This window comes from Lacerta agilis, chromosome 7 (assembly GCF_009819535.1).
Source record: "Lacerta agilis isolate rLacAgi1 chromosome 7, rLacAgi1.pri, whole genome shotgun sequence".
Taxonomy (NCBI): domain Eukaryota; kingdom Metazoa; phylum Chordata; class Lepidosauria; order Squamata; family Lacertidae; genus Lacerta; species Lacerta agilis.
Genome location: NC_046318.1, coordinates 72,117,332 through 72,132,841, shown reverse-complemented (window position 1 = coordinate 72,132,841; position 15,510 = coordinate 72,117,332). Strand labels below are relative to the sequence as shown.

General features: G+C 47.7%; 1 protein-coding gene across 1 annotated transcript in view; it reads right to left on the bottom strand.

Annotated features, from left to right (window-relative positions):
- COL14A1 (collagen type XIV alpha 1 chain) overlaps window positions 1–15,510 on the bottom strand; it is a 133,946-nt gene that overhangs the window by 52,586 nt on the left and 65,850 nt on the right. Inside the window, exons 20-29 of the mRNA XM_033155795.1 lie at window positions 14,174–14,303; window positions 13,926–14,048; window positions 13,329–13,478; window positions 12,912–13,028; window positions 12,231–12,377; window positions 10,862–10,936; window positions 10,476–10,615; window positions 7,782–7,905; window positions 7,473–7,616; window positions 5,999–6,163 (exon numbers count right to left, since the gene is read on the bottom strand). Of these exons, the coding sequence (XP_033011686.1) occupies window positions 5,999–6,163; window positions 7,473–7,616; window positions 7,782–7,905; window positions 10,476–10,615; window positions 10,862–10,936; window positions 12,231–12,377; window positions 12,912–13,028; window positions 13,329–13,478; window positions 13,926–14,048; window positions 14,174–14,303 (1,315 nt within the window). The remainder of the gene's footprint in view (window positions 1–5,998; window positions 6,164–7,472; window positions 7,617–7,781; window positions 7,906–10,475; window positions 10,616–10,861; window positions 10,937–12,230; window positions 12,378–12,911; window positions 13,029–13,328; window positions 13,479–13,925; window positions 14,049–14,173; window positions 14,304–15,510) is intronic.

Below are 15,510 nucleotides of genomic sequence, written 5' to 3'. Positions count from 1 at the left end.
CCTGTACGGAAGGCGTGTGTGCACCCTCGGCCGCTCTACAGCTGTTATGTACTGAGTTGAATAGGATCCAAACTGCAGCAGGCTGATTGGTCCTAGAACAATAGGATTGAGACTGCAGCAGTCTGACTGGTCCCAGAACAATAGGATTGAGATTGCAGCAGTCTGACTGGTCCCAGAACAATAGGATTGAGATTGCAGCAGTCTGATTGGTCTGCAGGAGCCACCCAATCCAGCTCCAGGTGGAAGTGAATCCGCATTCCGATTGGCATACAGGAGTATCCCGGAATTAGCCAATCACGTGGGGCCCATTGTGTAAATAGTGTATATAAAGCAAACATTTGGGGGGAGCTGCATTCCTCACAACTATGAGCTGAATAAAGAGCATGAAAATCACTCTGGACTCCGAGTATCTTTCACTGGCGACGAAGGTGGGATCCCGCTGAGCTGACTGCCACACACAGCACCGCAGCAACGCCACCTGCCGCACAGCTGCCTCGCACCGTGTATCCAGGCTTCAGCTCCGGGTCCCAAGGAACTCAAGATGGCAACAGACAGCAGCTTCTCGCCGTTCAACCCAGCATCAGGAGACTGGGAAGGATACGCCACCCGTTTCACCTTTCTTCTAGAAGCTAAAGGGGTCACCAACGATGCCAAGAAGAGGGCGATATTCTTCAGCGTCTGCGGAGAGGAGACATTTGAAATCGCCCGGGCTCTCCTTGCGCCTGATGATGTCGCTACCGTTCCTTACAAAACAATAGTGGAACGGCTGAAGGGGCACTTTTCGCCACAGCCCTCGGTGGTGGCTCATCGAAATGCCTTCTATGCAAAGCGGCAAGCCCCTGGAGAAACCATAACGGGGTTTGTGACCTCCCTTCGCCAAGCCGCTCGGTTCTGCAACTTCTCAGAGTTGGAGAACATGCTGCGTGACCGCCTCGTCGGTGGCCTGAGGGACGAGAAGCTGCAACGACGCCTCTATGCCAAGAAGGACCTAACGTTCCAGGTCGCTCTGGAGGAGGCCCTGGCAACAGAAGCCGCCGAGAGGTCAATGCAAGAGGCACGGCCGAGCGTGCCGTCCCAACCAAGGGTCCACCACGAGGACCTCATCGACGATTCAGGATCAGACAGGGAGGAGGTGCACAGAGTACAGCGACGCACTCAAGCTGTGCACACACCACAGCTGCCTCGACCAGAAGGAGGGAACTGCGCAAGCTGTGGGGAGAATCACGAGAGGAGGACCTGCCGTTTCCGCAATGCCGAGTGCAGGCAGTGCAGAAAATCAGGCCACATCGCCCGGGTGTGTCGGGCTCGGCCCATCCGACGCCAGGCATCAGATGACCGCCCCAAGAGCCCCAGGTCCCGGGCCCCAACGCACCAAGGCAACTCGACAGAGACCACGGACTACCAGGTATACCAGTTGCCCCACCCCAACATAGAGAAAATTTATGTAGAGGTACAGATAGAGGGGGCCCCGTGCCGCATGGAGCTGGACACCGGTTCAACCCTATCCATAATCTCGGCACGGACTTTAAGGAAACTGTGCCCTAGTGGGGGTCCCAAACTCAGGCCTGCCCCATTCACCCTCCGGGACTTCCAGAAACGTAAGGTCCCCACAATGGGGGTGGGGACCTTCAGGGTGCAATATCGAGGGCGGACGCGGCAACTGGACTTGCTCGTGGTCAAGGGCTCCTACGTTAGCTTACTGGGATTGGCATGGTTTGGACCACTGGGGCTAGCCGTCACCGGGGTGAACCGTACTAGCTTACAAGTGGATGTGGACGCCATATGCAAGGAGTTTCCGGCGGTTTTCGATGGGAAATTGGGACAGTATACGGGCCCCCCTATTGCCCTACAGCTGGACCCCGCAGTACGACCTATCAGGCTCAAGGCCCGCCGGGTCCCGTTCGCCCTGAAACCCCGTATAGACGAGGAATTGGACCGGCTCGTGGAGCAAGGAGTGCTGGAGCCTGTGCCTAATGCCACCTGGGAAACCCCGATCGTCACACCCGTCAAGCCTAATGGTTCGGTCCGCATCTGCGCAGACTACAAATGTACCATAAACAAGGCCCTCATGGCCCACGCATACCCAGTGCCAGTGGTCAGCCATGTCCTCGCCACCCTGGCTGGGTCAAAATTTTTTGGCAAGCTGGACTTGGCCCAAGCCTATCAACAGCTGCCAGTAGATGAAGCCACAGCAGAGGCACAGACGATTGTGACGCACAGGGGAGCGTTCAAGGTAAAGCGGCTGCAATTCGGTGTCAGCGTGGCACCAGGCATATTCCAGAATCTAATGGACTCGCTGCTTAAAGGGATTCCGGGCGTCACCCCCTTCTTCGATGATGTGTTGATTGCCGGGCCCACGGCAGAGGAGTTTGAGGACCGCCTTCGCACCGTTCTGCACCGTTTCCAGACGGCGGGTCTCAAGGTGAAGCGGGAAAAGTGTCTACTAGGAGTGCCTCAGGTGGACTTTCTGGGATTTATGGTGGATGCAGAAGGGGTCCACCCGACTGGGGACAAGGTACGGGCCATTTGTGATGCCCCAGCGCCCAAGGGCAAGACTGAACTTCAGGCCTTCTTGGGGCTATTGAACTTTTACCATGCCTTCCTTCCCCATAAGGCAGCAGTAGCAGAGCCCCTACACAGACTCCTAGACAAGCGGGCCCCTTGGGTGTGGGGCCAGCGCCAGGAGGTCGCATTCCAGGCAGTCAAGGACTTGCTCGTCTCAAACTCTGTCTTGGCACACTTCGATGAGAGGCTGCCGGTGGTGCTAGCATGCGACGCCTCACCCTACGGCATCGGCGCTGTCCTTGGACACCAACTCCCAGATGGAAGAGAGGTGCCAGTGGCATACTTTTCCCAGACACTCACCGCAGCCGAGCGGAACTACTCGCAAATTGACAAGGAAGGCCTGGCAATCGTGAAGGGAGTAAAAAAATTCCATGATTTCTTGTACGGGCGGCCCTTTACCGTGGTGACTGATCACAAGCCGTTGCTTGGTTTGTTTGCCCCCGAAAAGCAGACCCCCCAAGTGCTGTCTCCTCGCGTTCTCAGGTGGTCAATTTTCCTTGCCGGCTACCAGTATGCACTGATTCACCGCCCTGGGAAGGCGATGGGCCACGCAGACGCCCTCAGCAGGCTACCACTACCAGAAACAGGCCCCGACCCAGCACCCGCACAAGAGGTTATGAGCCTGGAGCTGCTTCCCGACCGCCCTATTCAGGCACAAGAAGTTGCACACCATTCCAAGAAAGATAGGGTCATCTCCCGGGTCCTGGACTGGGTGTGGAGGGGATGGCCCAGCAGCAGCCCCGGGCCAGAATTTGCTGGCTACAGAACCCGTAAACACGAACTGTCGGCCCACAAGGGGTGCCTGTTATGGGGAAGCAGGGTCGTCGTTCCTGAGCCCCTTCGCAAAAGGGTCCTTATAGCCCTACACGAGACACACCCAGGGGTAGTGAGAATGAAGGCCCTCGCCAGGAGTTATGTATGGTGGCCAGGAATTGACGGAGAGATAGAGACCTGGGTCAAACACTGCCAGGCCTGCCAAGAATCCCGCCCAGATCCCCCAAGGTCCCCAGTGCAGTCCTGGGAGTCTGCCCGAGCACCATGGTCACGCCTGCACATGGACTTCGCGGGCCCCTTCCAGGGGAAAACATTCTTCATAGTGGTGGACTCCTACACCAAATGGCTGGAAGTCGCACTGGTACCATCCACTTCTACGTCTGCAGCCATCCGGGTACTACGCAGGCTGTTTGCAACCCATGGACTCCCTGACACTCTCGTCTCAGACAATGGAACCGCATTTACGTCAGAAGAATTCCAGACCTTCACAGCGCAGAATGCCATCCGCCACATCCGCTCAGCACCATTCCACCCTGCCACCAATGGCCAAGCAGAGCGCATGGTGCGGACCACCAAGGACACCCTACGCCGCATGACGCAAGGGGACTGGGAGTACCGCCTTGCCACATTCCTTCTAGCACAGCACAGCACCCCTAGCTCAACGACTGGCCGGAGCCCCGCGGAACTACTAATGGGCCGGCGCCTCGCAATCAGACTGGACCGCCTCCACCCCGACAGAGCTCAGGATGAGGTAGTGGTGGGTGAAGGCAGGAACCCCCGGACCTTTGTGGCCCAGGATCCAGTGTATGCAAAGAATTTTGGGGCAGGCCCGGCATGGGTACCCGCCACAGTCACCAGGGTGACTGGCCCCGTGTCATACGAGGTGCTAACAGAGGGGGGGCAATGCTGGCGCCGCCACTGCGACCAGCTACGGCGACGATTCCCAGGAGAAAACCAGGAGGAGGACAGGTCAGAGGAGTCCCAAGGGAACAGTGGGGCATTGAGACCCGTAGAGCAGGAGGGGCTGGCAGGGGAGGCAGAATCAGTAAATACTGAGAGGACCCGCGAGGCCGAAAGGGCACCGGAACCAGAGCCACGACAGAGCGAGCGGGTTGCGCCAGACCAAACAGCCCCATCACAACCAGCAGCCTCGGAACACGAGCCAGAACCAGAACCCCTGACCAGGGAACAGCCCAGGCCGCAACGCACACGTAGGCGGCCAGCGTACCTTGAGGACTATGGATGCAACCTCCCAGGCACTACTGGAACTTAGAGGGGAGGGGTGTTATGTACTGAGTTGAATAGGATCCAAACTGCAGCAGGCTGATTGGTCCTAGAACAATAGGATTGAGACTGCAGCAGTCTGACTGGTCCCAGAACAATAGGATTGAGATTGCAGCAGTCTGACTGGTCCCAGAACAATAGGATTGAGATTGCAGCAGTCTGATTGGTCTGCAGGAGCCACCCAATCCAGCTCCAGGTGGAAGTGAATCCGCATTCCGATTGGCATACAGGAGTATCCCGGAATTAGCCAATCACGTGGGGCCCATTGTGTAAATAGTGTATATAAAGCAAACATTTGGGGGGAGCTGCATTCCTCACAACTATGAGCTGAATAAAGAGCATGAAAATCACTCTGGACTCCGAGTATCTTTCAACAGCTGGGGGGGGGAGGCAGCGGGCCATCTAGTCACCCCCTCCCAGGTATCACCCGGAGCGTAGCGCCACCCGCCCTGTGGAATGCCCTCCCGTCAGATGTGAAGGAGATAAACAACTGTCTGACTTTTAGAAGACATCTGAAGGCAGCCCTGTTTAGGGAAGTTTTTTAAATGTTTGACGTTTTATTATTCTTTTGTATTTGTTGGAAGCCGCCCAGGGTGGCTGGGGCAACCCAGTCAGATGGGCTGGGTACAAATAATAAAATTATTGTTGTTGTTATCACTGATCTTGGACTCGTGAACCTCGACCCGTGCTCCTAGACCAAGCTCTTCTCTGCCAACCCTGTGCCTTGTGAGAGCTCTGAGACCGAATCGGCTCCTTTCCTGCTGCTGAGTCTGTACTGTTACTCTGCTTCGATACAGGCCACTTCCTTACTTACAAGTAAGAGTGCCTGCTGTCATGTTTTGGAGCCAGGGCAGCAGCGTGGAAACAACCCTAATCTGAAATGTGACAGGAAGCACATTCTGCTACATAGGTTTGTTTGCAAAAGGATCACAAAAAAGGTGAAGTGCAATAATTATTTAGTGGCTTTTCCTTCAAATGCACAGAGTTCAACCGTTGCTATCATACTGCAGGAGTATCATAAACTACCATATACAGGTAGGTAGCCGTGTTGGTCTGCCATAGTGAAAACAAAATAAAATAAAAAATTCCTTCCAGTAGCACCTTAGAGACCAACTAAGTTTGTTCTTGGTATGAGCTTTCGTGTGCATGCACACTTCTTCAGATACACAGAATATATCTGAAGAAGTGTGTATCTGAAGAAGTGTGCATGCACACGAAAGCTCATACCAAGAACAAACTTAGTTGGTCTCTAAGGTGCTACTGGAAGGAATTTTTTATTTTATTTTGTTATAAACTACCATAGTTAGCAAAGCATTTTTTTACACTGTTTGGGCAACAAACAGAAGCAGATAAAAATGAAGTTTTAATCACTAACTTGCTGATGCTGTCTCACAGACAAAAGTGATCAGTTCATCTTCAATCTTCTTAAAGGCATCGAAGTCGTCCACAAAGAAGACATGCCTGTCACTAGGCTTGCTGCCAATGTTAACCAGTTCTGAATAATCAGCATCTGCTACTCCAATGGCAAATATACTGAACCCTAGGTTGGAGGGAGAAAAACACAATATATATTTTTTTTTAAAAAAGCCTCAGATCCAACAACCGTTCCTCTTGCTAATCTTTTAACTAAATGCAGTACGGAAAAATAAAACCAGTTTTCTCCATCGCGCACCAGAAGGCACAAATTCACTTCTCCACCCCAATAAACATCACCAGATTACTCTTTCAGCACTTTCATAAAAGGACTCTCCCTTTAGCCAGCCAAGAAAAAGGAATTCTCTCCCTTCAACCAGCCAAGTTTATTTTAGGAACAGAAACTGCGTAGTGTGTCCAACAGACAAAGAAGCACACAGATTAATTTCCCTTTTTTCTTTCAATAACGTATGACCTAATTCTAACGCTTGCTTTGCCAACACACCGATCCTGCAAGTTAGGGTGTCTTGACCATTGTGCCAACACAATGCAACAGACCAGGGGCTTGAGCCGTTGGTGCACTGAACACACAATTTTATTTTATTTTTAGATTGGTGGATGCCCCAGACACAGAAACTTCTGCATCAGAAAAGAGAAAGAGACCTGAGACTGCAATAACTGCAGTATATTCTGCATTTTATCCCACACTAGCAAAAATCACTGATACAAATATGGTAAGAAAGCTCATTTGACTCTCTCTACCTGATGCGGGTGGCGCTGTGGTCTAAACCACAGAGCCTAGGGCTTGCTGATCAAAAGGTCGGTGGTTCGAATCCCCGTGATGGGGTGAGCTCCCATTGCTCGGTCCCTGCTCCTGCCCACCTAGCAGTTCAAAAGCACGTCAAAATGCAAGTAAATAAATAGGTACCGCTCCAGCAGGAAGGTAAATGGCATTTTCGTGTGCTGCTCTGGTTTGCCAGAAGCGGCTTAGTCATGCCCAGAAGCTGTACGCCGGCTCCCTCGGCCAATAAAGCGAGATGAGCACCGCAACCCCAGAGTCGTCCGCAACTGGACCTAACAGTCAGGGGTCCCTTTACCTTTACCTGACTTTTATGAGAACACCTATAAAAGTGGTTAATGGATGGTTTAAGAGTCTGCATATATCAACACAATGTGCCTTGCAAATTACTTCCTTTTAAAACATACATCAAGCAAACCAATCACATGGAGCACTACTTCACAACTTGCTTTTAAATTTTGTATTTAATGAAAGGCCTCCTGAGACAGTTAAGTTGGAACAGGTAATTCTTAAGAGAATGGCCATTTACCACCAATATCAGAGGGAAGGTGGGCAACAGAAGCCTATTTCATTCATGTCCAGCTTGGGGAGTTTGGTCTGATTCAGGTGAGCTTTCCTTACGTTCCTATGCTCTTACCATCTAGCTGCATCTCTCTGGCGACTTTGTTCACATCATCCTGTGATCGCCCATCTGTGATCACTACCAAAACCTTTGGGATCCCCTTTCTGGTCCCCGAATCAATAGTAAATAAGGCCTGTTGAGCATGTTTAATTGCCTTGCCTGTAAAAGAAGAAGAAGAAAAAGAAAAAGAGAGTAACATAAACAGTATGCAGAAGTGTATTTATTTAATTTCTACCTCAACTTTCTCCACTAAAAAACATGGCGCCCGACGACGCCCTTTGTTGAAATCAGCAATGACAAAATCTACCTGGCAATCTAGCTCACCTGTTTTGGTATTTCCTCCCTTGTATGCTATTTGCTGGATGGCCTCCAGAAGTGTTTCTTTCGTTCGGTAGGCATTCAGTTTAAATTCTGTCCTGGGATCATCACTGAACTGAGCAATGGCCACCTGCATAGAAAAATAAAAAAATAAAATAAAAAAATTGTCCGGTAGCAGGTTAGAGACCAACTAAGTTTGTTCTTGGTATAAGCTTTCATGTGCATGCACACTTCTTCAGATACCACTTCTTCTGCATAGAAAAGAGACCTCACACATTTATGGCAAACACAGAAGGGACAAGTGAGAGCGGGTCAGGATCTACTCTCTCTCAGACACACTGACACACCTCAGGTCGTGGTAAATTATGAAGTTTAGGAGGCTCATCATGAGAGCCACCACACCAACACCTCCAAGGAGAGTCCCAAAATGCAGGCAGTTGTGTAGATCCATTATTACACAAACATAAAAGATCAGTAATATATAATACCAAAGATATTTGGATCAGCATAACTTCAAACTTGGTGTCAGGAAACCGCCCTCGCCGAAGCTGGAAGCGGGCCCAGGGCTTTTTCAGTATCGGGAACCCCCGTCTCCACTGAGCAGCTCATCATCTTCCCCCAGTGGAGGAAGCGATCACTCTTCCAGTGGGGAGGGGGAGATGGAGGCAGGAAGTAAGCGCAGGGGCTGTGGCAGGGATGGAGAGCCTCTGCGCCAAGCGGGAAGAGGGGGAGAAGGACCCTTTCCATCACCCCGTTTTAGCAGGGAGGAAGGACGTAGAGGGGGGAGGCGGGGGTTCAGGATCTCGCGCCTTTTATGTTGGGCAAAGAACCGGAAACAGACATTCCCGGACTCTGCAGAGGGATGAGCTGGACATCTTTATTTTAGCACCACTGTAAATATCTGCACAATAAAGAACTTAGTGTTTAGAAGTTCTGCGTTTGGCTGATTTCTCATGAGCAACCACTGAAACTCCTTACACTTAGACATAGTTTCCTGCCAGTAAGCTCCACTGCCCTTAGTGGTGTTTACATCTGACTGCATAAGTTCAGCTTGTAGAACACATCGAGCTTTAATAACACATCTTCAGCTAGTTGAAATGCAACCTTTAGCTTTGAATTTGCAAAGAAGTGTTACCCTTTCAACTGCTGGCATGTAGCAGGTAGCCCATCAAAGAAAAAGAAAGAAGTAACCAGCCTCTGCTTGACTATTTCTCTTGTTCTTTCTGTGCTAATCTATCACAAACAAACTTGAAAGTCTCATTATCAGTGCCAAAGGAAGGAGGGCATATCAATAACCCTGGTACTCTGGGCTGATGACATAACTATTCTTGGTCTGCAAAATCCCAGGAGATGCATTCCCCTGTACTGCACTGCTGCCCTCAAGATCTCCATAACTTGCATCAGATGCAAGAAGGATAAAGTGGCAAACCCAAACTGCTCACTTCCTGCCTGGGTCACGAGAAACACGGACACCAGACTCCTCTTTTCTCATGTGTCCACCTTTCTAAAGACCACCATGTAGTCAAAGAAGAATGAAACAGTGGCAAGGAGGAGGGAGGATGGTGAGGAGGGGGGTGGGGTAAGGGAACTTATGAGTTATCAGGACGGCTAACCAAGGTACTCCTACGTCAGAGGGAAACAAGCGATTTGGAGAAGGGAAGAAATATTTAGGTTTTTTTATGATAATGTTTTGATTATAATATTATTAAGGTAGGAATTAGAAGTAATAATAGCAATAGTTCTACTAAGTTAAGAGAAAAAAGGTTATAAAAAGTTAAGATTTGAAATATGATTTTATGTGATAATAATAAGTTGAATGATATAAGTTGTATAAGATGTTTATTTGAAGATTAAGTATGGTGAATGATTGTTAAATTAGTTACAAAGTTACTAAAGTAGATTAGAAATTGAACGCAGAAGAGAGAACGGGGGAAGTCCCCCTAAATAAGATTCAAAATAAGAAATTAATTAATAGATTCCTGTGTTTCTGTGTTGTTCAGGTATGTATTAGTTTTTAGTTTTTATTTTATTGTTATTAGTATTGTTTATTGTATTTGTTTTATATGTTGATTGAATGTTTTTATCTGTTGTTTGCTATTTGTTATCTTTATGTGGAAACACCAATAAATTTTTATTTAAAAAAAAGAAACAGTGGCAAGTGGGAGATAAACTGAATGGGCGTTTACACTGAACCCTCCTCCCTTGAACAGAGGTGGCCAGTATAGCTTACAGCTGCTCTCTATGATACTTTGCTCATCAACACGTCTCACCAAATTCTGTGTAGAGAAAGGGGCTTGGTCCTCCCAGCAGGAGCTATGTGAACACCTGCCATCTCCCATTCGTGTTGAAGTCAGCTTGTGTGGCCCACTTTGAAGACCACAGCAAGCCTTCAAATTTCAGCAGACTTGCTCGGAAGTGTGCTATGCAAAAAAAATAACCTATGTCATAAACTTATAGGTGGGTGTGTTTGGAATTGAGGTGTTAGGACCATTTCAGTAACACAGTGAGTCTCTGTACAGGAATTAACGACACTCTGGAATATAAATATTTACAGATCTAAAGAAAGATCCCACCACATGCTTTTCAAAAGCATTCGCCGTAATATCGTATTTTGATTCATACCATTCCAAGCCTCCTTTTAATTAAATGTCTGCTCACATTTTGATTCCTGTTAATTCTTTCTCACATCCACTCACTCACCTGAGTTCCATCAGGGCCAATCTTATCAAGAGCTCCCACAGTGCTGTACAGGAAGCCGATTATTTTGTTGAAATTGTCATCTCCGATGCTCCATGAGCCATCCACCAAAAAGACAAGGTCAGCCTTCGCAGCTTTGCAAACTAAAGACATACAAAGTACTTTGGAATAAAAAAAGATAGCAGGTTTCCCATTCTAAAGTGATGCCTCTCCTCCTTGACATGTGTAAACCTGACTATGGAACCCAATAAATGTTAGGATCTCACTGAGTAACTATGAGCTCTACCCTGGAGAATAAAAAACAAACAAAACAGCTTTCAAAATAGAATAATCCTTAAGATAATAATTGCATCGTTCACGCCTGTTACTCTGCTACAGAAAGAGCTTACCTTCCTTTGCAGGAGGAATTGTAGGTTGTGGAGTGGTGGTTGAAGGAGTTGGTGGTGGTTGGGTTGGGAATGGCACTAGAAGGAGAAAAAAGAACAGTAAGAAGAAGCTTGACTGTGTAAGCAAGTCAATTTTGAAAGCATTATTCTCCCAAAGATATTGGGAGAATGCAGAAAATGTGAATATTTTGTTATATATTCAAAAGCTCACAAAAGCATATTGTACTGAGCCCAGAATTTGGCTTTCTGGGAATCTCAGCTTTCATCTGTTTCAAAAAGGAGTTGCCAGCCCTCAAGGTTGCAAAGATTTGCCTGAAATCTGGAAGACCCCATAGTCCATCTCCAATGGCAAAGTCTAAATGCATATAATTTCACTGACGAAATAGAACTTGCGGTGCTCCTTCTGGTTCATATTGCAGGGTTGGTGCCGTCTTTAGCACCACACAGGTATTTGAGTCAAGTTTAAGATTATGAAGTAAGGTGAGAGCAGTTTGATACTTACCCCCAACAATCAATGCACACCCCTAAGGCAGAGGGTAGGAAATGGGAGTTTGGAGGGGGGATTTAATCAATATTAGATATGCATAACATTCGACCCAAACACACATCTGTCTTCTTTGTCTCAAAGCCAGGCCAGGGCTGTACTGAAGCATTTTTCCTCCAGTCCAGAATCCCTGTGATCTGGAATCCCCCTGACATGGTGAAATACCATAGCTCAATATAGTAGAGCAGCCTTTCTCAACCTTGGGTCCCCAGATGTGGTTGGACTACAACCCCCATCACCCATAGCTTGCAGGACCCGTGGTCAAAGATGTAGTCCAACAACACATATGGACCCAAGGTTGAGAAAGGCTGTAGTAGAACATCTGCTTTGCATGTGCAGTGGCCCAAGGTCCAGTCCCTAGGTAGGAAAAGCATGTCCCCCATCTGAAACCATGGACAGCTTCTGCCAGTCACTGTAGAGAACACTCAGCCAGATGGATGGATGGATGGACTGTCCTGGTAAAAGGCAGTTTCTGATGTCCGGTGTTGGAACTAAAGGCTTGGGGTGCAACTGGTAAAAGACCCTGCTATGCCGACTAGGCAAAAGTCAAAAAGCCCAGTTCCTAGTGCCTATACCAGGCCTAGCCAATCCAGAGGCTACATATGGCCTGCCAATCACAGAAGTCAGTGATGCATCCTTCTGTGTCTGAAGAAGTTAGCCTATTAAGCTAGACTCTATCCTCAGGTCCTGAGGCTCATGACTCCAGCCATGGAGTCCCTGATGCAATTGTATCAGATAATGGTGCCAAGTTTAGGAAATCAGGTGTGAAGGAGGTCTTCGTGTCTATGACAGCAAAATGAACCAAATTCTGATGGTATGTATACTTACAAGTGGTCTCCATTATGCTAACAGCAGGTCCCTCTATTTCTTGAAGCTGCGTATGGATACTGATTTTGTATTCTGTACCAGGAACGAGTTCAAAGAAGCAATGCCTAGGAGTTCCTCCACCAAGTAATACTTCCCCCTGTGTCCCATCTGGAATTAGAAATGGAGCTATTTAAAGATTAGGACGTTGGTCTAAAATAAAGGTAACACAATGAAGTGAAGCACAGCAAATCATCACCACCATCACCATCACTTTGGGCTGGATTCTATTAGCTGGTAATGCTAAACCAAACTATGGCTTAGCAAGAATGTGCAAGCCCGCATGCTCCTAGAGAGAACGCAACTGCTTTTCTCGTTCTCCAGTTCTACTGCTGCCGTACTGCTGTGAGCTAGGCCATGGTTTGACTTAACATTTCATCTGAACCTGGGACTATGGTTTGTTTGATTCCAGACAAACCAAAAGCTATAACCAAGGAGGACTGGGGGAGGAGTACATTCTTCATTATCTTTTCTCCGGGAATCCTCACGTTCCGTGCAAGGTGGGTCATTTTCATGAGAGTTAATCTTTGTTTAAGTCTCACTATAATATGGTAAGTGGGTATTAATCATGAATCAGGCAACATAGTATCTTAGTAGTTGACAGATGTTTTGGCATCATACTGATGCTATGCCCTTATGACTTACCAAGAGGTGATTCGATCACAGCCCTGTATGCTGTTGCATGTCTATGAAGTTGCCACTGAGCACAGATACTTGTCATGCGGACTTGATAAGCACTCAGATTTGTCACTCCCAAGTACACTGAAATGGAGTACAGGGATAAAAAAACACATTTGTCATTTCTTTAGATGCAGAACCTACTTGTGGCTGATTTAAAATTTGGGTTTTCTCACACTTGTCTGTCTTGTTTGTTATTAATATTGTTCTGTACGTTTTACTTTTATGTACCTTAAACTTGAAGTAAGAACTTCATGCTGAAGAGCAAGCAAAAACATTTCCTTTAGTGGTTGGAATTTGATATTCTGTTGAAGGCTAAGGTTACCAATGAAATATGGCCCATGGAGATTAGAAATTGGATAACAAGAAGTTGAGGGTTCTTACATGTTTTGGCTACGACAGCTAAAGCATCGCTGAATCCCGTTGAGTAGGAAGCAAATACTTTAACGCTGTATTCAGTTCCACTGAGCAAATTCAAAATGAGTATCGTGCTGATATCATCTCCCACAAACGTCTCTAGGGCTGGTCCAGGGACTGCAGGAAGCGAGAGGAATATAAATGACTTAGGTAGGGAAACACAGCTTGAAGATACCGCGAAATTTCATTACAGTGGTGCCTCGGTTTACGAACTTAATCTGTTCCGGAAGTCTGTTCTTAAACCGAGATGCGTTTCCCTAATGAGGCCTCCTGCTGTCGGTGCCCTTCCACCGTTTGGCTTCCATTCGTAGACCGAGGTAAAATTCGCAAACTGGGACACTACTTCGTATACCGAATAGTTCGTAAACAGGGCTGCTCCGAGGTACCACTGTACTAGCTTCTGATCACATAAAATCATGCTCATTCTTAAAATGAAATATTTTTCTAACCAACTTTATTCCAGTTTACAAAACACACACACACATAAACCCTGCTAGTTTCTTAAAGGCAATTCTTATTTACCACACATTTAAATAAACTAAAGCAACCATTTTAGACACTCACTGTTCACAGGTTTATATACAATCCTGTATCCCATTGTGGGAGATGGAGGGGCATCCCAGCTAATCCGCAATCGGTTGTACCATTCGTCAGAGACCCTGAGATTTTGAGGTGCAAACAGAGGCACTGCAAAATGAAAACATATTACAAATGAAATGGTTCTCAGTACATCCTGGAGATGCAGCACTTGCTTAAAAAGGGACAGTTGCTGATATTTCAACTTTTGCAGGAAGATAAACCTTTGTACTCACAAGTTTTCCCCGGAGCTGACAGACTGACACCTTCCCCGTCAGAATAGATGGGGGTAACCATAACTTTATATTCAGTGTCTGAGAGCAAAGGCTGAAGAAGCAAACTGTTTTGCCTTGCAGGGACCATTACCTAGTCAGGGAAAACAAAACAAAAAGAGCTATGATTAACTTCTGTATTTCGCATCTGTTTCAGAGCTTCTCGAGGCACAGGACAACTTTAGGTGATTAAACCTCCTCTGCACCGGTGGACTAGGTTCTAGCAAAAGAAAACCCATGTACAGGACTGGTGCTAAGGCTTCTGGCGCCCTAGGCGAGTCCAATCTTCTGGCGCCCCCCGCCAAAGCCTGCTTTAGCGGGAGGTGGGGGGGTGGAGAGGCAAGCAGCACCTCTCCGCTACAGCAGAGAAGCTGCTGCTAGCCCGTCCCACACCCCCGCCCAAGCCTGGCCAGCGCCCCCTCCATTTTGGCACCCTAGGTGATTGCCTAGTTCGCCTAAATGGACGCGCCGGCCCTGGCCATATATACACTCTCCAACGTGAAAATGCCGGTGCTGTGTGGGTTTGTCAAACACCCATCTCTTTAGAAACAGATGCAGGCCATGACTTCTGAATTTAACTGCAGCACATGCAAGATTATCATGCACGAATGCATGCACAATGTAGATAGTAACATCCAGTGGTGCCTCCGAGAAGGTTCCCCAGACTCTGAGCTTTCATTTTTTTTAAAAGTAAGTCGAGCCTTAAGTATAGTTAAAGGTATGTATAGTTAAAGCCATGGTTTTCCCAGTAGTGGTGGTACCTCTAGTTACGAACTTAATTCGTTCCGGAGGTCCGTTCTTAACCTGAAACTGTTCTTAACTAGAGGCGTGCTTTCACGAATTAAGTTTGTAACTAGAGGTACCACTGTATTAGGCAGACAAAGGGGAGTGCTTCAATGCATTTTGGGGGCCTATTCTCTGTTTCATGCAGGGGTGACAGTGAGGCTGAACAGGCACTGCCAGCATCCTGTGTCAACAGAGTGTGCACTCGTCTAGAACATGGCCCAGAATCCTTTGCAACATGCAAGAGATTCCATGGCAGACGCTCACTGGGTTTTATTAGCCTTCAAGACGACATGGAATTGTTTGCTGAAGGTAGGACTCGGGGAGTTAAGAAAACCAAGTGGCTGCTTTAAAAGGTTGCAAGAGCGCTAAGTGATATCATGTGCGACAGTCAAAGAGAAGAAAACAAAGCTCCAGCCTTCGCGACTTTATGGAACTGATTTTTGGTTCATGTCATTCATGAAAAGGCTTGGCATCGTGCAGCAAAACCACAGCAAAAGCCACAGAGGCTTGGCGCA